The 27144-nt window shown below is 37.3% G+C and overlaps 2 protein-coding genes and 1 long non-coding RNA gene across 3 annotated transcripts; 2 read left to right on the plus strand and 1 right to left on the minus strand.

Moving 5' to 3' along the window:
* Window positions 1–171: 171 nt before the first annotated feature.
* Window positions 172–5600, minus strand: LOC126801277 (uncharacterized). The gene is made up of 2 exons (XR_007672779.1): window positions 5569–5600; window positions 172–407 (listed from the first exon to the last, which is right to left on the minus strand). It is a non-coding gene; the product is annotated as an uncharacterized LOC126801277 (long non-coding RNA).
* Window positions 5601–15960: 10360 nt separating this feature from the next.
* Window positions 15961–17404, plus strand: LOC126801270 (2-oxoglutarate-dependent dioxygenase AOP2-like). Its single transcript, XM_050528779.1, has 3 exons — window positions 15961–16441; window positions 16562–16886; window positions 17023–17404. Exons 1-3 carry the CDS (start codon window positions 16056–16058, stop codon window positions 17269–17271), a joined length of 960 nt encoding a protein of 319 aa, XP_050384736.1. The 5' UTR covers window positions 15961–16055; the 3' UTR covers window positions 17272–17404.
* Window positions 17405–22150: 4746 nt separating this feature from the next.
* Window positions 22151–23872, plus strand: LOC126801272 (probable 2-oxoglutarate-dependent dioxygenase AOP1). Its single transcript, XM_050528781.1, has 3 exons — window positions 22151–22571; window positions 22738–23059; window positions 23505–23872. The coding sequence occupies exons 1-3, from the start codon at window positions 22195–22197 to the stop codon at window positions 23745–23747; spliced, it is 942 nt and encodes a 313-aa protein (XP_050384738.1). The 5' UTR covers window positions 22151–22194; the 3' UTR covers window positions 23748–23872.
* The last annotated feature ends 3272 nt before the right edge of the window (window positions 23873–27144 follow it).

Consider the following 27144-nt stretch of genomic DNA (forward strand, 5'->3'; position numbering starts at 1 on the left):
ATTGCCTTGTAGCACCAATATATAATCTTTAATATTTTCAAATAGCATATAATGCCAATCTTCAATTTGTCAGAAGTTGTAACGACCCCAAAATTTCGAGCTTAAATGTAACGACCCCAAAATTTCGAGCTTAAAAACTCAAAATTTCAAAGTCGTTAGAACACCAAAACAATCTCAATGAAATCGAAATCATTTAACGTGCACAGCGGATCATCACTGAGTTCTCAATACAACTCAGAAAACCAATTATTACAAACCAAACATATAATTCAACATTATATCAATTGGAAATGTATAATCCTCACAAGATAGTCACACCAAATCCTCACGCAAGCTGGAGATAAATAACTTCAAGTCCTCTGAGCGGTCCGTCAATTCCCGCTAATCCACACCTGCGGAGTTATCCACTACACCATCGTATTGGTGCACCGGGATTGTAAACACAAACCCGGTAAGCATTTACAACTCGTATGAGTAAAATGAAAATATATAACTCGCTTATCAATATATACGAAAATCCACAAATCAAACAAATATAAATGCACTCATGAGTCAGTGGACGGCCCATCTGGTTGTCCCAAAGAAAAAGAAGCGCTCATGAGAAATTAAGTAACCCTTCTGGTTACCCAAATGCATTTATAATACGGGTACCAAGAACGCTGGTACACATCTGTTACCCCTCTCGTAATACACCGCTGATATTGGATAGCCACCCGCTACCCAACATCCAAATAAACTGAGTACCCATGAGCAGATAACCACCCGTTACCTCACATGCAGTACTAAGGCAGACAGACTAGAGCTCTAACTGTATCGTAACTTTCGCCCGGCCAAAGGCTAGGTTCCGACTTGCCAAACACGTACAATAATCTCACATCATATTATACCAAATCACGTCCGAAGACAAATCAACATTTTAACAATCTCAATGTTAAAATCACGTACAATAATCTCACATCATATTGTACCAAAATCACGTCCGAAGACAAATCAACATTTTAACAATCTCAATGTTAAAATCACGTACAATAATCTCACATCATATTGTACAAATCAAAATCACATGCTCGATATTTAAATCTCGTCATCGAAATGACATAAATCACGATAAAATCATAACTGTATATTATATAGCAAACTATATATATATGTACATATTTACCATTTATACAATATATATATAATCCATTATATCATATACATGTCATATTTCATAAACACGTCCGAAGACAAAAACTCGTTCGAAGACAAAACATTTTAACAAACTCATGTTAAAACCACGTACAATAATCACACCTCATATTGTGCAAAAATCAAATCACATGCTCAATATTTAATTCTCGTCATTCGAAATGACCAATTCCAATGAATTCATAACAGTATATAATATAGCAAACTATATATATATGTACTTATTACCATTTATACGATATATATGTAATCTACTATATTGTATACGTGTCGTAATTCAATCTTAAAAACTCTTGCAAAAATTCTTTAATCACCGCAAGGGTAGATTCGTAAATAAGTGAGATTTTACTCACCTTATTGACTTGAGCGTAATCCAACAATTCCCGAAGATAATTCATTTCCTTGATTTAACGATCACCTTGAAAAGATAAGAAAAGAATTTAGAATCGTTTCGTAAACCTTTAAATGCCGAAACAGTAATAATCGGATACTGTTCAGCAATTTTCGGTTTTACGAAGTTACTGTTCACTGTTACTATTCACGGGTACTGTACAAATATACCATTAATACGTATTTCTGTACGTATAAATATTATATACGTATTTTCTGTACGTATAATATTATGTACGTATTTCTGTACGTATAAATATTATGCACGTATTTCTATACGTATAAATATTATATACGTATTTATGTACGTATAAATATTATATACGTATTTCTGTATGTATACATACTGTTTAAATGTAAATACAATCTCAGTAAATAAAATTTACTAATTACCTTTTACAAAATACTTTTTACATTTACTGAAAGTAATTTATATTTACATTTACCGAAGGTAAAATTTAATTACATTTACCGTAGTAAATAAAATTTACATTTACATTTAAGTAAATTACCAAAATACCCTTCTGTCAAAACTGTCCACACTGCCGCACGCGGCGGCGCATGTGTCACACGCGCCGCCTCCGGCAGGCCGCGCGTGGGGCCCACGCGCCGACACTCCCAACGGCGCGTTTCACGCCACCGCCGCCCGAAAACTCATCCTCTCCTCCTCCTCTTTCTTCCTACGGACGCAGACCACCCCTAGACTGCCCCATACCCCTTCACGCGCCGCCTAAGGCGGCGGTGTTCATCATTTCTCCCCTCCTTCCCGATCTCACTCCAATCTCCTCTACAATCAACCAAAACATCCATAATACACACCACAACAATCACCACATCATTTAGAATTGAAACCTCACGTATTATTGGTCTTGGAGGCACCGAAGCTCGTCGGAGAGCTTGGTGCAGTCGTGCGGTCCGGCGAGGCGCGAGAGGGCGAGTCGACCTCGGGGTCGCTGGTGAAGGACGGTGCGACGTCTCCTAGGCTGGCGGTGAGGACCACGTCTCCCTGAGAAGGGAGATCGGTGGTGGACCGAGAGGGTGAGGGAGAAAGCTCGGGAAGAGGAAGAGAGGGTGGAGGCGCTGCGTGACGATCGGGGCTGCTTGCAGGAGATCTTGCGAGGGTGTAGGGTGCGGCGGTGCTAGCCACGAAGGGCTGAGGACGGAGGTCGGGGAGGGAGGCGATTCGGAAGGCAGAGAGGGGAGAGAAGGTCGGGTGGGAGAGAGAGAAGAAAGGAGGCGGGGAGAAAGGAGAGAGGGAGGGTTTCTGATTATGGAAACCCTAATCCCATAAATATCTATTTATACTAGTTTCCAAATCGGAAACTAACTTCCGACGTTAATAACTTTTACGTACGTCGTCCGATTAGAACGCGTCACATATCCACGAACTCGTATCGACGAGCTCTACAACTTTCGTGAAGAAAGTTTTCGCAACCGAGCGACGAAATAAAAGTAGAAAAATACGTTCGGAAACGTAACGTTTTTCGAATTAAACGTTCTAATAACGTTTTCGTTTTCGATTTCCGACGTCACAACACGGAACGAACACAATTTAATATTTCCGAGAACTTAAACACTTAGAAGTAGTCTATTAACTTGTCCCGAAAAATCGGGTTATTACATTAAAAACTCAAATTTCAAGGTCGTAAAACACCAAAACAATCTTAACGAATCGAAATCATTTTAAATGCACATTGGATCATTACTGAATTCACAATACAACTCAGACAACCAATTATTACAACCAAATTTATAATTCGACATTACATAAAATGGGAATGTAATAATCCTCACAATCTCTCACAAAACTCACAAATAAAACCTCACAAGTTCGCACACACAAATCCACACTAGAAACCTCACCACAAGTAGGTTATGTAATGACCCCAAAATTTCAAGTATAAAAACTCAAAATTTCAAAATCGTTAAACACCAAACAATCTCAACGAATCGAAATCATTTAAAATGTCACAGCGGATCATCTCTGAGTTCAAAATACAACTCAGTCAAACCGATTATTACAACCCAAATTATAATTCAATATTATAACAATGGAATTACGTAATCCTCACAACAAACTCAAAAGATAGTCACACAAAATCCTCACACCAGCTGGAGATAAATAACTTCAAGTCCACTGAGCAATACGTCAATTCCCACTAATCTACACCTGCGGAGTTATCCACTACACCATCGAATTGGTGCACCGGGATTGTAAACACAAACCCGGTAAGCTTTACAGCTCGTATGAATAAAATGAAAATATAACTCGCATAACAATATATTCGAAATTCCAGAAATCAAACAAATATAAATGCACTCATGAGTGAATGGACTGCCCATCTGGTTGTCCCAAAGAAATACGAAATGAAACTCTCATGAGAAATTAAGTAACCCATCTGGTTACCCAAATGCATTTATAATATGGGTACCAAGAACGCTGGTACACATCTGTTACCTCTCTCGTAATACACCGCCGATATTGGGCAACCACCCGCTACCCAACATCCAAAAATATGAGTACTCATAAGTAGATAACCACCTGTTACCTCACATGCAGTACTCCGGCAGACAGACTAGAGCTCTAACTGTATCGTAACTTTTGCCCGGCCAAAAGCTAGGTTCTGACTTGCCAAACACGTACAATAATCTCACATCATATTGTACAAAATCAAGTCCGAAGACAAATCAACATTTTAACAATCTCCATGTTAAAATCACGTACAATAATCTCACATCATATTGTACAAAAATCAAGTCCGAAGACAAATCAATATTTTAACAATCTTCATGTTAAAATAACGTACAATAATCTCACATCATATTGTACCAAAAATCAAGTCCGAAGATAAATCAACATTTTAACAATCTCCATGTTAAAATCACGTACAATAATCTCACATCATATTGTACAAATCAAAATCACATGCTCGATATATAAATCTCGTCATCAAAATGACATAATCACGATAAAATCATAACAGTATATTATATAGCAAACTATATATATATGTACACATTTACCATTTATACAATATATATATAATACATTATATCATATACATGTCATATTTCATAAACACGTCCGAAGACAAAAACTCGTCCGAAGACAAAACTCGTCCGAAGACAAAACATTTTAACAAACTCATGTTAAAACCACGTACAATAATCACATCTCATATTATACAAAAATCAAATCACATGCTTAATATTTAATTCTCGTCATTCGAAATGACCAATTCCAATGAATTCATAACAGTATATAACATAGCAAACTATATATATATGTACTTATTCTCATTTATACAATATATATGTAATCCACTATATTGTATACATGTCATAATTCAATATTAAAAACTCTTGTAAAATCTTGAATCACCGTAAGGGTATGTTCGTAAATAAGTGAGATTTTACTCACCTTCTTTCCTGCTGCAACTTCCACGACCCTAAAAGTAATTTCCTTACTCGTTTCGTCAGTCACCTAATAGTACGATAAATGTTTAGAAAATGATACTTAAAATATCAGGTGATAAGTTCAACACAGCTAAATGTTGTTCATAAAACATTGTTCACAGAACACTGTTCATGTTTACTAATCAATGTTTTTACTAAACCATTGTTCACAGTTACTGTTTTTTATCAAAACACTGTTCACAGTTACTATTTTTACCATGCCACTGTTCACATTTACTGTTACAGAGCACTATTCACATGAACTATACATGCGGTGTCACTGTTCACAGTCACTGTTACAGATCACTATTCACAGTTACTATTCATGTGACGGTACTATTCATAATTACTGTTCACCGACCGCCACCAATCATCACCAAATTTCACCACCACAACCTAAACAACATTTCCAACAACTTCCTAGTTGACACCAAGGTCTAAATCCGAGCCTAAACAGTCCAAACAATGAAGAACATAAATTCGGCACTATTCACAAACCCTAGAAATTGAAATTTTGATTCGGGTACTTACACTTCGATTTGGCTCGATTCCTTTTGTGGGAATATTGCTGGGACTGAGACAAGCAAAACCCCCCAAGAATCTCGAGGTATGGTGGCCGGAGGAGGCGGCGCCGATACAGCAGTAACTTCCGGCAGTAGCTACACCGTGTGTGGTTGTCGCCAGAGTGCAAGGCGTAGCCCAAAAGATGGAGATCGTCGAGCCCGTCAGTTTGATAGGTGGCACGACACGAGGCGACGTCGGATGGTGGAGAAATCGGCTGGAGAAGGTTTTTGGGTCGGGTGAACAGTAACCGAGCGGATTTTTGGAAAAAAAACTGATTTTCTGATTTTTAATCTCCTCTCCTTCCTTTTATACTATTTCCAAAATCGGAAACAAACTTCCGACGTTAATAACTTTCGCGTCCGACGTCTGATTCGAACGCGTGACGTGTCCACGAACTCGTATCGATGAGTTCTACGACTTTCGTGAAGGAAATTTTCGCAACTGAGCGACGAAATAAAAGTCGATCTATACATTGCGGTAACGTTACGTTTTCTAATTAAACGATCCGAGAACGTTTCCGTTTTCGTTTCGAAATGTCGCAAACCTCCAATTGTCGTCTTGAATTAATTGCACAAGTTTAACACTTTGAAAATACTCGACATTTAGTTTCTAAAAATTCAGGTTATTACAGGTTAGTGAACAACTTCGAGTCTCCGGAGTCGTCTCTCGCTCTCCACTAATAAAAACCTGCGGAATTATCCCTTCCACCATCGAATTGGTGCACCGGGATTGTAAACACAAACCCGGTAAGCTTATAGCTCGTATGAGTAAAATGAAAATATAACTCGCATATCAATATATACGAAACTCCACAATCAACAATATAAATGTACTCATGAGCCAATGGACGGCCCATCTGGTTGTCCCAAAAATATATGAAATGAAGTGCTCATGAGAAATCGGGCAACCCTTCTGGTTACTCAAATACATTTATAATACGGGTACTAATGAACGCTGGTACACATCTGTTACCCCTCACGTAGTACACCGCCGATATTGGGCAACCACCTGCTACCCAACATCAAAACAATATGAGTACTCATGAGCCGATAACCACCTGTTATCTCACATGTAGTACTCCGGCAGACATACTAGAGCTCTAACTGTATCGTAACTTTCGCCCGGCCAAAGGCTAGGTTCCGACTTGCCAAACACGTACAATAATCTCACATCATATTGTACCAAAAATCAAGTCCTAAGACAATCAACATTTTAACAATCTCCATGTTAAAATCACGTACAATAATCACACCTCATATTCTACAATCAAAATGACAGGTTCTATATATAAATTTCGTCATCAAAATGACATCGTCACGATAAAATCTTAACAGTATATCATATAGCAAACTATATATATATATATGTACATATTTACCTTTTATACAATATATATCTAATCCGCTATATCATATACATGTCATATTTCATAAACACGTCCGAAGACAAAATGTTTAACAAACACCATGAATAAACCACGTACAATAATCTCTCCTTATATTGTACAAATTAAATCACATTCTCAATACATAATTCTCGTCATCGACATGACCTGTTCATAATGAATTCATAACAGTATATAATATAGAAAACTATATATATATGTACTTATTTACCATTTATACAAATATATATATATATATATATATTCCATTATATCATATACATGTCGTATTTCAATATTTAAAACTCTTGCAAAAAATCTGGAAATCACCGCAAGGGTAGATTCGTAATTATGTGAGATTTTACTCACCTTATCCACTCGAGCGTAATTCCACATTTTCCGAAGACAATTCATTTCCTTGATTTATCGATCACCTTGAAAAGATAAGAAAAGAATTTAGAAACGTTTCGTAAACCTTTAAATGCCGAAACAGTAATAATCGGTTATTGTTCAGCAATTTTCGGTTTTACGAATTTACTGTTCAATGAGACTATTCACCGTGTACTATTCATGTATTTACTATTCATGTATTACTGTAAAAAATACACATCCAATACGTATCCATGTACGTGTACATACTGTTTACGTATTTCTGTACGTACGAATACTATTTAAATGCACGTACTGTCTCAGTAAATATTAATTACTGAATTACCCTTCCAAAATTACTTTTTACATTTACTAAAATTTACATTTACATTTACCGTACGTAAATAAAATTTACATTTACCGTACGTAAAATCAATTTACATTTACTGCACGTGAAAGTAAATTACAAAATTACCCTTCGGAAACACTGTTCACGCACCGCCGCACGTGGCGGCGCATGGGGTACACGCGCCACCTCCGGCAGGCCGCGCGTGGGGCACACGCGCCGACACCAACCATGGTGCGTATCACGCCACCGCCGCCCCAAAACCCTTCTCCTTCCTCCCCTCTTCCTTCTCACGGCATCACACCGTGCCTACCCACCTCCACGCGTCCACACGCGCCGCCTAAGGCGGCTGCATCTCCCCCAAAACCCTCCTCCTCCGATCTCCTCCAATACGAATCAAACAACCACAAAAATCACAACAAGGCATCACAACAATCATCCTAGGCTAACCCTCACCACAATCAAGCTTTTGGATCGTCGGATCGTCGCCGGAGAGCTCGAGAAGCCTTCGGTGGAATCGCAGAACCTTGACGTCGTTGGTGGAGCTCCGGCACTGCGTGCGTGGGTGCGTCGACTAAGGAGGGCCGCGCGGTGCTTTCTGTGCCGGCGGTGCGCGACACGCCGGGCTGGAGACGGAGATCGCCGGTGGGAAGTGAGATCGGGGAGGGAGAGAAGAAAAGGGGAAGAGGGAGGCGCGCAGGTGAAGAGAGAGAGAGGGTGAAGGGGTTTCCAATTTTGGAAACCCTAAACTGATTAAATCCCTTTATATACTCGTTTCCAAAATCAGAAACTAACTTCCGACGTTAATAACTTTCACCTCCGACGTCCGATTCGAACGCGTCACATGTCCACGCACTCGTATCGACGAGCTCTACGACTTCTGTGAAGAAAGTTTTCACAAAAGATTGATGGAATAAAAGTCGATATATTCGTTGCGGAAACGTAACGTTTTTCTAATTAAACGTTCCGAGGATGTTTCCGTTTTTGTTTCGTAAAGTCGCAAACCATTAAATTCATTTTGATTGAATCACACAGCTTATAGAATTCAAATCAACATCAAATATTGTTCCGAAAACTAGGGTTATTACAGAAGTTTCTCACATTGTGACATATTATCCAATCAATATATAATGTTAATCTGCTGAATGAAGTGAAGAAAGTTTGTAAGTTCTCATTTCTCAAATAATATACAATTTCAAATAATATAAATGTTTTTCTAACCTATTGATATGTTTTTATAAGTCGTAGAATATGCTTCTTTTTATTTTATTTATGTTTCATTTCGAGGATAATTTTTAAAAAATAGACCTATGCTATGTATTAAATTTGAGTTTCGGCTCAAAACCTCTTGTCTGCTGCACGACAACAACGGATGAGTATATAATAGCTATTCAGACATTCGTTTTATATAAAATCTTAGTAGATTCCATATATAAAAACTCTCAAGTCCCTTGAGACAACACATCTATAAAAACATGTTGTTTGAAGATATATATTAAAGTTTACACAACACATCCGCATCTTATGTCACTTGAAGGGTTTTTTGACATGGGTAGGAAATTAATGTGCTGACGATCACGCAAATAATGCCTAACACCTAGCCAGTAATAGACTCATCTGATATTAGACAGAGTTGTCTATCCAGCTAGTTCATGAACTAATATGTTCTTTTTTTGGTAATAAATTCACTAATATGTAGTCTTGAATATAGTGATGGGGGGACGTTTTCTGTCAAGTTCATTAACTAAAAGAAGAAAAACGTTACATGGAAGCATAAGAGTTGACTACAGACAAAGAACACTAAACTGTGTAGCACTACCAACACCAGGATTGGAGTGTATCATGTGATTACTCACTTATGTAAACTCTATTGGAGGGGATTTCACTAAACGGTATCTTAATTATTGCATATTCTAACTTTAGTACTTCATATTTAAAAACTATCGTATTGATATTTTAAATTTCTATCTCAACTCAATTTTGATTTAGTCCGTCAATTAACAACGTTAGTAGTTTTATCTTTCACTAATTTTCAGGAGTATTTTCATCATTTCATTTTCTTCCAATTTCATTGTAACGACCTCAAAATTTCGAGCTTAAAAACTCAAATTTCAAAGTCGTAAAACACCAAAACAATCTCAACGAATCGAAATAATTTAAATGCACAGCGGATCATTACTGAGTTCACAATACAACTCAGACAACCAATTATTACAACCAAATTTATAATTCGACATTACATAAAATGGAAATGTAATAATCCTCACAATCTCTCACAAAACTCACAAATAAAACCTCACAAGTTCGCAGACACAAATCCACACTAGAAACCTCACCACAAGCAGGTTAGTGAACAACTTCGAGTCTCTCGCTCTCCACTAATCAACACCTGCGGAATTATCCCCTACACCATCGAATTGGTGCACCGGGATTGTAAACAAAAACCCGGTAAGCTTATAGCTCGTATGAGTAAAATGAAAATATAACTCGCATATCAATATATACGAAACTCCACAATCAACAAATATAAATGTACTCATGAGCCAATGGACGGCCCATCTGGTTGTCCCGAATATATATGAAATGAAGTGCTCATGAGAAATCGGGCAACCCTTCTGGTTACTCAAATACATTTATAATACGGGTACTAATGAACGCTGGTACACATCTGTTACCCCTCACGTAGTACACCGCCGATATTGGGCAACCACCTGCTACCCAACATCAAAACAATATGAGTACTCATGAGCCGATAACCACCTGTTACCTCACATGCAGTACTCCAGCAGACATACTAGAGCTCTAACTATATCGTAACTTTCGCCCGGCCAAAGGCTAGGTTCCGATTTGCCAAACACGTACAATAATCTCACATCATATTGTACAAAAATCAAGTCCGAAGACAAATCAATATTTTAACAATCTCCATGTTAAAATCACGTACAATAATCATAACTTATATTGTACAAATCAAAACCACATGCTTGATACATAATCTCGTCATCAAAATGACATCATCACGATAAAATCATAACAGTATATTATATAGCAACCTATATATATTTGCACATATTTACCATTTATACAATATATATATAATCCGCTATATCCTATACATGTCATATTTCCTAAACACATCCGAAGACAAAACGTTTTAACCAACACCATGTTAAAATTATGTACAATAATCACACCTCATATTGTACAAATTAAATCACATGCTTAATATATAATTCTCGTCATCAAAATGACCAATTCCAATGAATTTATAACAGTATATAATATAACAAACTATATATATATGTACTTATTACCATTTATATAATATATATATATAATCCATTATATCGTATAAGTGTCATAATTCAATATTAAAAACTCTTGCAAAAATCTTGAATCTCCGCAAGGGTAGATTCGTAAATATGTGAGATTTTACTCACCTTATCGACTTGAGTGTAATTCCACAATTTCCGAAGATAATTCATTTCCTTGATTTATTGATCACCTTGAAAAGAAAAGAAAAGAATTTAGAAACGTTTCGTAAACCTTTAAATGCCGAAATAGTAATAATAAGTTACTGTTCAGCAATTCTAGTTTTACGAATTTACTGTTCACTGGATTACTGTTGATGTATTGACTATTCAGGTATTTATGTACAAATACTTAAATTACGTATCCTTGTATGTGCACATACTGTTTACGTATTTATGTACGTACGAATACTATTTAAATGTAAATATTGTCTCAGTAAATATTAATTACTGATTTACCCTTTATAAATTACTTTTTACATTTACTGAAAGTAATTTATATTTACATTTATCGTACGTAAATTACTTTTACATTTACCATACGTGAAAATAAATTACAAAATTACCCTTCAGAAACACTGTTCACGCGCCGCCGCACGTGGCGGCGCGTGGGGTACACACGCCCCCTCCGACAGGCCGCGCGTGGCACTCACGCGCCACTCACTATAGCAGCGCGTGGGGCACACGCGCCGACACCAACCACGGCGCGTATCACGTCACCGCCGCCCCAAAACCCTTCTCCTTCCTCCCCTCTTCCTTCCCACGGCATCACACCGTGCCTAGCCACCTCCATGCGTCCACACGCGCCGCCTAAGGCGGCGGCATCTCCCCCAAAACCCTCCTCCTCCGATCTCCTCCAATACGAATCAAACAACCACAAAAATCACAACCAAGCATCACAACAACCTAATTAATCTAACCCTCACCTCAATCGAGCTTAAAAACCACCGGAGATAGCTCGGGTACGGCAGAGAAGAAAATGCAGAAATTGGTGTCGTCGGTGGAGCTCCGGTGTGGCATGAGAGAGAGCGTCGACCTCGGGGTCGCCTGCGGGGGATGGTGCGACGCCTCCTAGGCCGGCGGTGAGGGCCACGTCTCCTTATGAAGGGAGATCGGTGGTGAGGCCGAGAGGAAGAGGGAGAGAGCTCGGGGAGGAAGAGAGAGAAGAGAGAAAGAAAAGAGGGAGGCGGAGAGAAGAGAGAGAGAGAGAATGAGGGGTTTCCACTTTTGGAAACCCTAGTTGATAAAAATCCCTTTTTATACTAGTTTCTAAAATCGGAAACGAACTTCCGACGTTAATAACTTTTGCGTACGAAGTCCGATTCGAACGCGTCACATGTCCACGCACTCGTATCGACGAGCTATACAACTTTCTTGAAGGAAGTTTTCGCAACCGAGCGACGGAAGAAAAGTCGATATATTAGTTCGGAAACGTAACGTTTTTTTTTTAATTAAACGTTCCGCGAACGTTTCCGTTTCCGTTTCGTAAAGTCGCAAACAATCAAATTTATTTTACTTGAATTTCACAACTTTATAGAATTCAAATCAAACCAAACATTGTTTGAAAAATAGAGTTATTACATTCATAGCACATATTTCATATTGTATATGTCCATCAACCAACAATCATATTATTACAATAAAATGCTCAATATCTCTATCATAAGTATTTAAACATTTTAATAGCAAGATTATGATAGAGCTTTTGAGCATTTTATTAGAATAATATGGTTGTTGGTTAATGGACATAAACAATATAAAATAAATGTGGTTTTTTTTGTGATTGTGAACTTTAGCTTTTTATAAAAGTTGTAATAAATGAATGATGTTTATTAATTTTGTTATGAAATGACATATATTAATTAACTTTTTTTTTCTGAGAGCTCACGAGCAACTTCTCAGTGGGTCAACCATCCTGGGATTGCTCTAGTCCGAGTAAGCTTAACTTCGGAGTTCCTATCCCCACCGAAGCCATTGAGTCCCTTAAAGGCCTCGTGTTAGATGAAGGTGGGCATGTACATAAAAGGCAAATCATCCCCTCTCTGTTGACCGATGTGGAATATTATAATACACTCTCCTTAGGAGTTCGACGTCCTCGTCGGCACACTCGCACCACACGGAAGAGTGGTCCTGATACCAAATTGTCACATTACAGGACCGGCTCGGCACAAAAATGGTGACTTTATATTCATATATTTATATCTGTACACGCACAAACATATCTGCAATATCAATCAATGGGATCATATGTCAGTTTCGAGGATCGGCGTACTGTGTTAGAATAATCTTTATAGTATCGTATATCGCATAATGCAACTAAGAGTTTTTTTTTATACATAATGCAACTAAGAGTTGGTAGTGCTAGCTATGAATGTTATTGTCGATCAAGTTTGATCATAAAGAACAAAAGCGTTCCCGCCAATGCGGACGTCGACCAAGCAACTAATCCCTAATCATTAATTTGTATATTAATTTGCACTCTTATGTATATATAATATTAACTGGACCACTTTTCGTTTTAATTTGTACATGTCATTCTTGTGCATGATGTAAATTCATACCCCTAAATGACAGAAATTAATCGATAATCATATACCACTTTTAATTAGAAATCGTACAAGTAATTGATCATCGTTATGAATTTCAACCCTTTTTTAGAGAATATTGGACCACTTTTTCCCTTGTGAATGTTATAATGTGCATAATTTAAGTAATATTAGTTTTCTCTATAATTGACATGGTTTTAATTTGAACAAAAATGTCTGAATCAGTCATTTAAAATAATGCTCGAGCATAAACCGAGAATAAAACAAAAACAATGTATGTATTATTACATGTTTCATTCAAGCATAGAGCGAAACCTAGATCTTTCTAGGGTTTGAATAGGCAGCAGTGGCGGACGGCCGATCGTGATAGGCGCTGGTCTAGCTAGGGCTAGGTACGGTGCGGCGGTTGTTGGACGGGGTTCCGAGCTTCGTTGTTGAAGCCTCGAGAATAGTTGAGGTCCTCATCGAGGATCATAATCCAACTTTTGGCTATGTCGGTTCTTCATCCGCTGGGTTATAGACATGTTTGCCAGCTCGTGGGGTAACAACGTAGCAAGGTCACGAGAGACGTAAGATCAGCAATGATCGAACTCGTGTTGTGGTAGAGAATCAGGCGGTGATTTCGAGCGGTATTGTCATTTGTCAGTGGCAGAGAGGGGTGATGCTCGAGTTGGTCGCGTTTTCCAATTCCCATGGCAGCTACGATTCCAAACGACCGATCGATGTGAAGTTCACGACTTGAAGAACGCTGAGTTTTTCGCTTAGTAAAAGCAAAGTTAATTTTATGGTGCCTCACCTTTCCAAAAAATAGACTTTATGGTTGCCTTCAAAATTTTAATTAATTTATTATATTCACACAATATCGGAGAGTAGTTGATCGAAGAGGAGGCTGAATTGAAGCAATCTCCAAAGAAGCTATGCTTAACTAAGACACTAAGTTAACTAGCGTGTGCATGCTTACGCGCAAATTGAACCTCACTCCTACAAAACAAGCTTAAAAGAGATGATCCAGGAAGTATTGCTCAGGATACGGGAAAAAAACCAGCGGGGACCAACAAAAGAAGAAGAAGCCAACAAATTTAGAGGAACATCCGAACATGTGTTAAACAGTGACAAAACGTGGTTTGTAGACCAATTGTATCGATACTGTCCCAATTTAGCCACCTTACATGTGATGGGTTTTAATCACAAAAGACCTCGATATATTTGGGTATTATCTACCCACTTATAATCTCTATTTTATTTGTCACTTCTTAGATGTAGGATCTCTCCTCTCCAACACGCCCCCTCACGTGCAACCTAATTTTTAGGTCTGCACGTGACAGATTAACATCCCACATACTGGGACGAAATAAACTAAGGTCAAGTAACCAACAACACTTAGTGACCATCCAATCAGAAACCCTCTGATGGCATGATAATGACAGGACCCATGAAAAAGTGGTACTCAACTCGGGCCCACGACAGATTGGAGGCTCGACTTGAGAGGGACCCGCTCTGATACCATGTTAAATAGTAACAAAGTGTGACCCGTAGACCAACTGTACTGATATTGTCCCAACTTAGCCACCTCACATGTGTTGGGTTTTAATTACAAAAGGACTCGATACAATTGGGTATTATCCACCCATTTATAATCTCTATTTTATTTGTCACTTCTTAGATGTGAGATCTCTCATCTCTAATAACATCACTACTGAATTTGAGAAAGTTGATGGTGGTAGCAGCTCCAACTCGGGAGGGAAGGAGCTCGCAGTACGTGATTTAATTGTGCGTTGGACTGCGGTGCAGCTCTTATATATGGGTAATCGACCTCTATAAGTTCTTTATAAAGAGGCTTAATTAAACGTACTTGCACCATAATTTGTTATAGACAAATAGCTGATATAGCATGGATCCATAAGTATGTTGAAGGGCAGCTCTTTTAATCGTATGCTTATTTGCTTGCTTAATTGCGAGCGTACCAATTTGCTTCGCTATAGGTTTATGCTTTTATTCTATATATCATGCATATTCAACTTCTATTAGAAAAAACACAGAGAGAGTGTTTTTGAAACCACGTATTCCTATTAAATGACGGCGAAATTAATAATTAGTTGTATGCATGTATACACTATACTCCATACGTATAGCAAAGACTAGCTAGCTCCAAGACAAGTATACGTAGACAACCTCCAAAGCTACATTATTGTCTAAGAAATGAATTACGTACAACCCACACCACAAGCGTATGAAGTAAGAACAACGCAATTTCAAACTAGGCCAAGTGCATAACGGTTCAAATGCATACAATTAGATATAATTCCAAGCCGGGTTCACCAGCTAAATCTTTTTCAATTCTCATCGATCTCATTGATTTTGTCTTCTTATGACCTAAACGCACCATACATTCCTATAAATCTCTACAAATAATTAATAATATTAGTGAGCCAAAAAATTAATTCCCTCCTTCACAAAAGTTGACAGAGTACGTGAAATTGAAAAGCCTAAACCAGGATATGGGTTCTGATCATCAAGGGCCCCTAAAGCTTCCGGTCCTAGATTTCTCAAACCAGGAAACTCTGAAGCCTGGAACCAACTCATGGCTGTCCGCATGCAAAGATGTTCAACAAGCACTCCAGGAGTTTGGCTGCTTTATAGTTTTGTACGACAGAATCTCGCCGAACTTCCACAACTCTCTTCTAGCTAATTTGGAAGAACTGTTTGATCTCCCTACTGAAACCAAAATGACAAACAAATATGAGGCCAAACCCTTAAATGGGTATGTTGGGCAGATTCTCAAACTCCCTCTCCATGAAAGCATGGGCATCGACAATGCAACTTCGCTGGTGGAAACTCAGAGATTCACAGATCTCATGTGGTCTGGTGGAAATGATAAATTTTGGTAATCTATACTTAAATTTCCATCAATTTTATTCGTAAATTACATAATAGTTGGTCTGTTTTGATGGATAACCATATGTCTCTGATGTTAATGAACTCCTACACTTTTAATATTTTTCAGTGAAAGTGCATATTCGTTTTCAAAAGTAGCAGAAGAGCTAGATGCAATGGTGACCAGAATGATCTTTGAGAGCTATGGCGTGGAGAAGTATTATGACTCATATGTGGGATCCGTCACTTATCTCCTTCGACTGTTGAAAAACAAATTGCCTCAAGAAAACCAGCCTAACCTTGGATTCGTTCCTCACACTGACAAGAGCTTCACAACAGTACTTTATCAGAACAATCAGATTCATGCTTTGGAAGTTGAAACAAGAAACCACGAATGGTTTAGGGTTGAGTTTCCACCTTCATCCTTTGTAGTCATGGCGGGTGATGCCCTAATGGTAACAATCTAGCATGCTATTAATAATGATAAATTTATGTGATCTTTTTTGCGGAACCTTGTGCTTAGTTTCCAATTATAAACAAGAGCCCTGAAGATGAACTTAAGCTTAGTTATTTTGCTGCTTTCTTAATCAGGCATGGAGTAATGACAGAATATTATCCCCGAACCACCGAGTTGTTATGAGCACTGGGTATGAAAACGAAGCAAGATATTCTATGGCACAATTTGCATTTAGCAATGGCGAAATACGAGTACCTGATGAGCTTGTTGATGAGGAACACCCCTTACGCTACAAGCCTTTTGATCATGCCGGGCTACTGCGTTTCTTTCGTACTGCTGAAGACAACTCAAACTCTGCTATAAAAGCGTATTGTGGTGTTTGAATAGCCTGTATATAGCAATCTCATAAGTTACGTGTGCTTATTTCAAGGTTTGCTGAATTGCTGGTTTGTTTTGATCGAATGGTCTGCATGTAATCGTTATTGCTGTGCGGGGCTTTTGCCCTGGCTTGCTGCTTATGTTATCTCCTTATCCATGTAGCTAAGAAAAAAACACACCGGATGAGTGTGGGCGTGTGAGTGTGGGAAGTTAATTATCCAACGAAAGTGGTGCATGTCTTTTTTTTCTTCGTTATTTGTGATTTTACTTGTTCTAGTATTTTTAATATCTTATTAAAGGGTATTTACATAGATAAAGATTGTTGTGGCAAGCTAAGAAAGCCTTTCCTTTCAATAATCTATAGATAAACGAAAATGATATATTAAAATGTCTACATAACTTAAAATCAACTTGGATTATAAGATACGATTTCAAAAAATGATAATTCATATGTTCAGTAGGTGTCTATGTAATAACCCTATTTTTCAAAACAATATTTGGTTTGATTTGAATTGAATACTATAAAGTTATGAAATTCGATTAAAATGAATTTGATTGTCTGCGACCTTCCGAAACGGAAACGGAAACGTTCTTAGAACGTTTAATAAGAAAAATGTTACGTTTCCGAACGAATTTATCGACTTTTATTCTGTCGCTCGGTTGTGAAAACTTCCTTCACAAAAGTTGTAGAGCTCGTCGATGCGAATTCGTGGACACATCACGCGTTCGAATCGGACGTCGGACGTGAAAGTTATTAACGTCGGAAGTTAGTTTCCGATTTTGGAAACGAGTATAAAAAGGGCATTTTTGTGATTAGGGTTTCCATTTCTGGAAACCACACTCTCTCACCTCTCACCCGCCTCCCTCAGCTCTCTCTCCCTGATTCTCTTTTCTCTTCCTCTGAAAAATCCTCTCTTCGATCTGCCGCCTCTGGGCCGCCGTGACGTGCACCGCCTGGCTCGACGTCGTCGCAAGGACTCCTGCAGCCACCCTCCAGATCGCCAGCCTGTGCCCCGCCGTCATGAAGCCGCTCGAACGTCACCAAGTTGCTGCTTTTCTTTCCACCGCATCTAAGCTCGTCTCCAGTGGTTTTCGAGGACGAATCGAGGTGAGGATAGCCTAGGTTGGTTGTTGTGATGATGTTGTTGAATTTTTGTGTCGATTTATGATGTTTTGGTGGAGATCGGAGGTTGGAGATGAGGGGGAGGTACCGCCGCCATTGGCGGCGCGTGTGGGGGGCGTGGGGCAGTCTAAGGGTGGTATGTGACCGTGCGAAGGAAGAGGGAAGGAAAACGAAGGTTTTGGGGCCGGCGATGGCGTCATACGCGCCTTGGTTGGTGTCGGCGCGTAAGCGCCACGCGCGGCCTGCCGGAGGTGCCGAGTGCACACCACGCGCCGCCACGTGCGGCGGCGTGAACAGTGTTTCCGAAAATGGTAATTTTGTAATTTATTTTTACATACGGTAAATGTAAAAAGGTGATTTACGTACGGTAAATGTAAATTTTATTTACATACGGTAAATGTAAATGTAATTTACTTTTAGTAAAGGTAAAAAGTAATTTTGGAAGGGTAATTCGGTAATTATTATTTACTGAGACAGTACGTACATTTGAATAGTTTATACGTACAGAAATACGTAAACGGTATGTACTCGTACAGAGATGCGTATTTGTGCATTAATACATAAATATTAACAGTGAATAGTAACAGTAAATGGTAACAGTGAATAGTAACAGTGAACAGTGGATTCGTAAACCCGAAAATTGCTGAACAGTAACCGATTATTACTGTTTCGGCATTTAAAGGTTTACGACACGTTTCTAAATTCTTTTCTTATCTTTTCAAGGTGATCGATAAATTAAGGAAAAGAATTATCTTCGGAAATTGTGGAATTACGCTCGAGTCGATAAGGTGAGTAAAATCTCACATATTTACGAATCTACCCTTGCGGTGAATTCAAGATTTTTGCAAGAGTTTTAAATATTGAAATACGACATGTATATGATATAGTGGAATATATATATATTCGTATAAATGGTAAATAAGTACATATATATATAGTTTGCTATATTATATACTGTTATGAATTCATTGGAATTGGTCATTTCGATGACGAGAATTAAATATTGAGCATATGATTTAATTTGTACAATAATGAGTAGATTATTGTACATGGTTTTAACGTTGAGAATTGTTAAATCGTTTTGTCTTCGGATTTGTTTAAGAAATATGACATGTATACAATAAAGTGGATTATATATATATATTGTATAAATGGTAAATAGGTACAAATATATATAGTTTGTTATATTATATACTGTAAAGATTTTGTTTGTAAATTATGATCATAGTGGTGATGAGAATTATATATTGAGTATGTGATGAAATTTGTACAATAATGAGTAGATTATTGTACGTGTTTATGTCTTCGGACGTGTTTGGCATCTCGGAACCTAGCTTTTGGCCGGGCGAAAGTTACGATACAGTTAGAGCTCTAGTCTGTCTGCCAGACATCGGGTAACGAGGAGGTTGCCCGATGTCAGACATAGGGTAGCGAGGAGGTTGCCCTATGTCGGGTGTTGGGTAGCGAGGAGGTTGCTAACGTCGACGGTGTACGATGTGAGGGGTAACAGAGGTGTACCAGCGCTCATTAGTACCCGTATTATAAATACATTTGGGCATCATAAGGGTTGCCCAAATTCTCATGAGTACTTTCATATATTTATTTTGGGACAACCAGATGGGCAGTCCATTGACTCATGAGGGCATTTATATTTGTTGATTTGTGATTTTTCGTATATATTGATATGCGAATTATATTTTTATTTTACTCATACGAGCTATAAGCTTACCGGGTTTGTGTTTACAATCCCGGTGCACCAATTCGATGGTGTAGGGGATAATTTCGCAGGTGTTGATTAGTGGAGATTGAGTGACGACTCCGGATACTCGAAGTCGTTCGTATCCTGCTTGTGGTGAGGTTTCTAGCGTGGATTTGTGTGTGAGAATTGGTGTGGATTTATTTGTTAGTTTCGTGAGAGATTGTGAGGATTATTACATTTCCATCATATGTAATATTGAATTATAAATTTGGGTTGTAATAATTGGTTTTCTGAGTTGTATTGAGAACTCAGTAATGATCCGCTATGCATTTTAAGTTATTTCGATTTTATTGAAATTGTTTAGTGTTTAACGATTTTGAAATTTTGAGTTTTTAAGCTTGAAATTTTATGGTCGTTACAGTCTATGTCTATCAAAATTGTGGCTTCGAAGAGTCTTAATTAGGCTTAACGTGGGTCGAGGAGGTTTAGGTTTAGGGTTGCAAATGAGACATTTATTTTGGTGTGGGTCGAGTTGGATAGTATATACAGAATTGAATTTGCGCTCAAACATATATAAACTAATTTGACCATATCATTCACGCGGAGAGACTCATGACATACTTTAATTTTAAGACTGACTTTCAGACTCCACAAATCTGTGAAACCAATCAGCCCTGAACATAAGCAGAGCAGAGGTTGATCAAGGTGGAGTAGCCTTTGCAATTTCAAGCTACCTTATTGCAATTTTGCCCCACGTAACCCCACCTACACTGACTAAACTGTTTCAGTGCTTCTTTGACTTTATCAAGCAAATTTCCTTCCTCACTTGAATCCTCAATACCATCATGGAGAGTTTGTTGAAATGTGTTAAATTTAAGAGATGTCACTAAAATGGGCATAGAGTTTGTTTTTTTTAATTAAATGGACATTTTCTCTTTTATAAATAAATTAAATCAAGGTTGTCAGATTTATACTGTAATACTACTGTATACTATTCGCAACTGCAAGTATGCAAATTGAAAATCTTGTGTCGATCGCTGGATCGACAATAACATAATGAGCTAGTCATAGTTTCACCTTCGGAGCCTTAATCGCGTAGGGCAACAAGCCGATGGACAAGAAGGACATTTTCATGAAATCATCAGATATATCATGTAGTACTTCAAATATTATAAAACAAAAGAAATTGCTGGCACTTGTAGGAATTTTCTTAGGTACAAGGTATATGATACTCCATGTACTGATATCACAACAAATTTATTGTCATTGTGATAAACAAGATGATGTTTTGAGTAAATATAGTTATATTAATTATAATTACTTCACTCATAACATTTTACAAGATTATAACAAATAGTTGTCAATTTGTGAATTTGTTTAGTTATTTGTTATACAAAAAACACATATTGTAACTGTATTCTGAATATTGTAAATTTAATTCAATAAAATTATAATTTTAAGTCAAAAATTGTAAATTGAGGGTATGCTATGTATTGTAGACGACCCGGTACTTGTGCCTCTAACATTCTTTAGAAAGAATCTCATCTAAATCAAAAATAAAAGACAAAAAAGATTATTTAATAATTGGTTCACATCTGGTTCAGGCACCATTATTGTCATAATAATTGTGTAGTTGCATGGAATTCAAACACAACATACAGGGTCACTACGATTGTGATAGGTTAATTTCATACTAGAATAAAACACACCCATCGGTGTGGTGTTAATTATAATTACAATATAAATAAGATTTCATTGCAAGAATGCTATTGGAAATAATAGAGATAGTGTGCAATTATATGGAGGAGGGAAGTTATCTGCAAAGGAAATAATCATTTTTCTTTTCTATTCTGATTTTAGCTTTTAATTTATTGTCTTTGAATTATATGATCTTATTTTAAAATAACATATGATGTAAGGGTGTTCGTGTGTTTTGGCTGACAAAGTGTGTTTGAGTTATTAATAAATATAGATATACGTATCAGTGCAACAATATCACGTCTATATATAAGATAGTTTCGTATCATGAGGGCGATAATTCTCCAACTAAACAAGCGAGCTATATATTGCAATTAAGATCAAAATTTTCTTATCACTCAGATAATTATGGGGTCACAAACTCAGCCAGCTAAGGTTCCTATTGTAGATTTATCAAAAGAGAACTTGAAGCCTGGTACAGATGCATGGCTCTCGGCAAGCAAGGAAATCAAGTATGCTCTTGAAGAGTATGGCTGCTTTGAAGCTATTTACAGTAAAGTTCCTTTGGAACTTCACAACTCAACATTTTCTGTGCTGGAAGAACTTTTCAATCTTCCCTTGGAAACTAAAATGCAGAAGACGAGTGACAGGCCTTATCACAGCTATTTCGGACAATATTCCTTCCTTCCTCTCTACGAATCCTTGGGTGTCGATAACCCGACGACATCAGAAGAAGTTCAACGATTCACAAGTATCATGTGGCCTGAAGGAAATGACAAGTTCCGGTTAGTGCATGTCGTTCATGGCTCACTCTAAAGCAATCTAAATCAAATTTTACTCATTAATCTGATTGCAGCATTTTAATTAATCAAATCCCAGCCTATGTACGTGAATTAGTTGTTGTGAATGCTTAGCTTATTGTTTGAAACTAATTAATGTTTGAAAAATCAGGGATAGTGCTCATTCCTACTCACAGATAGTGGCAGAATTGGATGAAATTGTGACAAAAATGGTGTTTGAGAATTATGGTGTGGAGAGGTTCTATGAGTCTCACAAGGCATCTACAACTTACCTGCTTAGATGCTTCTACTATAGAGAACCTCAACCGAATGAGACTGATATGGGATTGCATCCTCACACAGATAAGACCTTCGTATCCATACTTCATCAATTTGAGATTAATGGCTTGCAGATAAAAACAAAGGACGCACGATGGATTGATGTTGAACCTTCACATTCATCTTTCCTAGTCATGGCAGGCGACGCATTCAAGGTGGGTCGACAACGTCGTTCAGGTTTTTTGTTAATAAATTAGATATTCATCAATTTTAAATGTTTCGACAAATGGTTGTGTACAAATATTACTTAGATCCTCAATTGTAAATTTTAATAATACAACTAAGTATATAACACGTACATAACATTAAGAGAATTACAGATCGACTTAAAACGAAAGATGGTATAAGAATTAACGAAAAATATAATCGGGCAAACATAGACAAATTAATACTTTTGTATCGCCGTTTGCTCAAAACAGTTCTGTGCCTAGTTGAGTGGTATTTTGTATTCGATCACTTTAGAAGGGAAATAGTGAATTAATGATCATACTGGAAATTCATGTCAAACATGTTTCATATTAATTTAAATCACAATTACATGCTTCAATGTCAGTACTGCTTCTTCTATTGATCAATTTATTTTTCACTATTGATATATAGGCATGGAGTAACGACAGGGTACACTCTTGTGAGCACCAAGTAATCATGAAAGAAAAGAAAACCAGATACTCCATGGGTTTATTCGCATTCAATAATGGGATTCTGCAAGTACCTGAAGAGTTAGTCGATGAGAAACACCCCTTAATGTACAAGCCTTTCGATCATATGGGTTTCCTTCTTTATAACAAGACTCCAGAAGGAATGAAATCTAAGTGTCCTATCAAAGACTACTGTGGTGTCTGAGATCTATATCGATCTAAAAGGAGCGTGGTCGCTTGAAATATGGATTATATTAATTACCTGTTGTCTTTCTGGTGTGTGCAATTTTATTTTCAATTAAGGTTGTTGGTCTATATCATATTACATTTTCTTTTTCTTTTTGGCTGCTACTGTTCTTTAAATCAACATAATCATATTGCAAAACAGTTTGGAAAATACTTTCAATATTATGTCAAGCTCCACGTACATAATCTGTGACAGAGGTCACAGACAAACAAGCACCATGACCGATCAGGGGCGGACCCATGTGAAGAGCCGCTTGGGCTATAACCCATAGAACATTTTGGCAAAAAAAAAACCCTAGGTATATATACAAACAGCAGTCTCATACCAAAAAAAAGTAGATTAATAGATCGTCGAATTCAAATATGAGGAAAACTGAGTGACGAACGTCGATCCGCTTTTTCTTGGCAAAAAGAACTCATTGCGATTCTGCTAAGTGATTAGGTACCAACTTGGGCAATATCTTCTTTCCAATCTCACAACTTATTCTTGTTCTTGTTGCTATAGTTGGTTGGTTTTAGCTTTGTATATTCAATTAGCTCAGACGTACACTTGTAATTATTAAATCTTAGCTAGCAACCCAACTACCCAAGTTAATTTATGTGGCATTCTTTCTATTTAAGATTGATTATCATGTGATATTTGGCATGTATTTTGTACCAGAACTGATTCGAATATATATAGTTATCAAGTTTATGTCTTTACTGTTAGATACATCTTATTCATGATCAAAGATCTTTTTTTTTGTTTGGGATATGTGTTTTTCTTAACTATCGAAATGATGGCTGATGGTCTACGTTGAATTGCATGAGCTACATTGTGTGATCAAAGACCAAATCAAATCACAGAGTTCGGGTTTATGTCCCTTCTGTTGTATGTTATTATTGAAAATTATAAAAAGGCGTAAGGATTAGCCTCATGTTTCAAACCTAAAAATAATTATTGTGTCCTTAATTAGCAACTAGCCTAGACAAATTTTGGATATTGGATCCGCCTCTGTGACCGATATATTTATTTTATAATCAGTGGCAAATCCAGGATCCAAAGTTCGTCTAGGATAGATAGTGTGATCTTAATACTCATTGAAGAAATTTTCATTAAGATGATAAAGAACAATTTTTAATTTTAACAAAGTGAAGAACTATATGAAAAAAATTCTAATTTTAATGAAATGCTAATAGAGAAGTGAAAATTTTTATCTATCAAATTATATTAATAAAAAAAGGAAGCTGAAGTAATAAATGAGGAAAGAAGATTTGATGAACCTTAACCAAAAAAGAAAGGAAAGATAAGGAGTGTGCTTAAAGCCCTAAGGAATGTGGGAAATAAACAAATCCAAAGTTGATTTGTAGGGGATTCAAACCCTTGAGAAGAAGGAAAAGGAAGTGATCAAATTGCCAACTGAACCAAAACTGCTATAGTTGTATGTGAGCACATATATATACATATATATATATATATCTATTATATTGGGTGAAATTCTATAGCCTAGCCAGCCTATGTTTGTAATGATAAGCTCGTAGATCACTATAACAAATTAAGAAAAACTGCATTTACCTAGTTGTTATAAAATGTGATATGTGTCGCCTAAAGACCTCAGTTGATATACGACAAAATAAAATTTAAAGTTAGACAACTTAGTGATCAATAAAAAAAAATCTAGTTAAGTAGAGAGAGTGGTACACCTCCCTTGCCCTTAGCATCACCTCCTCCTTCTCAATTCTCACTTGCAGGAAAATACAGTTGTAATAACCCGAAAAATTCATATCTAATTTCCAATGAGTTCACGGATATTATTAAGTTGGTCATTGTCCAATTTTATTAGCCGAGAATGAAAACGAAAGGGTTCGAAATATTAATTGTTCGGAAACGTTCAATTTGACGAGTCTAAGAGTTGACTTTTGACTCATTGGAATTCTTAGGAAACTTCTTACATGAAAGTCGTAGAGCTCGTCGATACGAATTAGTGAACATGTGGCACGCCTAAATCGGAGTTCATATGAAAAAGTTACGAATCAAAAGATATTTGGACAATTTTGGAAAATAGTATAAATATGGGAATTAAAGAGAAAAATGGGAGAAAATCAGAAATTCGGATCAGTATTGTTAACGGGTACTGTTCACCCCGAAACAAATCCAAAAGTTTCCCTCCCGAGAAGCCGACTTTGTGCCACCGAATCTCCGCCGTCCGGCCACCATAGAGCGGCGCACCGGTCACGTTTGAAAGGTTGCTGCATCCCCTGTCGATTGGTGGTAGCGTCACCCGCCATCTCGCCGCCGTTTAGGAGCGGTGAAGCCCAGAAGTTCTCCCAAAAAAACATATTTCGCCGAACTTCAACTCGTCGGATCTCCCTCCTCCGGCAACCAATTGGTACGATTCTTATTTCATTTTGAAGGTCTCATTCCATACTACAAACCCTCCAAAACATTTAACCCCAATCGTTGTGTGCTAGGAGAATCGAAGAAAAAAATTATAGGTTTTTAAATTTGGGCCTTTCGGTTCTTGTTAAATTGAAGTGTTTAGGCTCAGAATTAGATTTTGTGGTGAACTAAGAAGTTGTTAGGAATGTCATTTAGATTGTGGTGGTGAAATTTGGTGATAAGTGGTGGCGGTCGGTGAACAGTGACGCCGCATGAATAGTGTTTCTGTAACAGTACATGTAAACAGTGTTTTGGTAAAGCATTAGTGTGAACAGTGTCGTGATAAAAACAGTGTTTTGATAAAAACGGTAAATGTGAGCAGTGTTTTAGTAAAAACAGTACATTGGAACAGTGATTAGTAAAAACATGAACAATGTTCTGTGAACAATGTTTTATGAACAGCATTTAGCTGTACTGAAATCGTCACCTGATATTTTACGTATCATTTTCTAAGCATTTATCATGCTATTAGGTAACTGACGAAACAAGTGAGGAAATTACTTTCAGTGTCGTGGAAGTTGCACAAAGGAAAGAAGGTGAGTAAAATCTCACATTTACGAATCTACCATTGCGGAGATTCAAGATTATGCAGAATTTTAAAGAATGAAATATGACATGTATATGATATAGTGGAATATATATATTTGTATAAATGGTAAATAGGTACATATATATAGTTTGCTATATTATATACTGTTATGATTTTCGTGGTGAATATGTTCATTTTGATGATGAGATTTATATATCGAACATGTGATTTGAATTGTACAATATGACATGATAATTATTGTACGTGGTTTTAACATTGAGTTTTGGTAAAACTTGATTGTCTTCGAACGAGTTTTGTCTACGGACGTGATTGATGTCTTCAGACGTGTTTATGTCTTCGGACCAGTCTTCGGACGTGTTTGGCATGTCGGAACCTAGCCTTTGGCCG

The sequence above is a fragment of the Argentina anserina genome, chromosome 6 (genome assembly GCF_933775445.1).
Source record: "Argentina anserina chromosome 6, drPotAnse1.1, whole genome shotgun sequence".
NCBI classification, from domain to species: Eukaryota; Viridiplantae; Streptophyta; class Magnoliopsida; order Rosales; family Rosaceae; genus Argentina; species Argentina anserina.

Coding starts and splice junctions, on each gene's coding strand:
- LOC126801272 (XM_050528781.1), top strand. CDS start 22,195: ATGGGGTCACAAACTCAGCCAGCTAAGGTTCCTATTGTAGATTTATCA. Junction 22,572..22,737: donor GAAGGAAATGACAAGTTCCG/GTTAGTGCATGT, acceptor TTGAAAAATCAG/GGATAGTGCTCATTCCTACT. Junction 23,060..23,504: donor TGGCAGGCGACGCATTCAAG/GTGGGTCGACAA, acceptor ATTGATATATAG/GCATGGAGTAACGACAGGGT.
- LOC126801270 (XM_050528779.1), top strand. CDS start 16,056: ATGGGTTCTGATCATCAAGGGCCCCTAAAGCTTCCGGTCCTAGATTTC. Junction 16,442..16,561: donor GGTGGAAATGATAAATTTTG/GTAATCTATACT, acceptor AATATTTTTCAG/TGAAAGTGCATATTCGTTTT. Junction 16,887..17,022: donor TGGCGGGTGATGCCCTAATG/GTAACAATCTAG, acceptor TTTCTTAATCAG/GCATGGAGTAATGACAGAAT.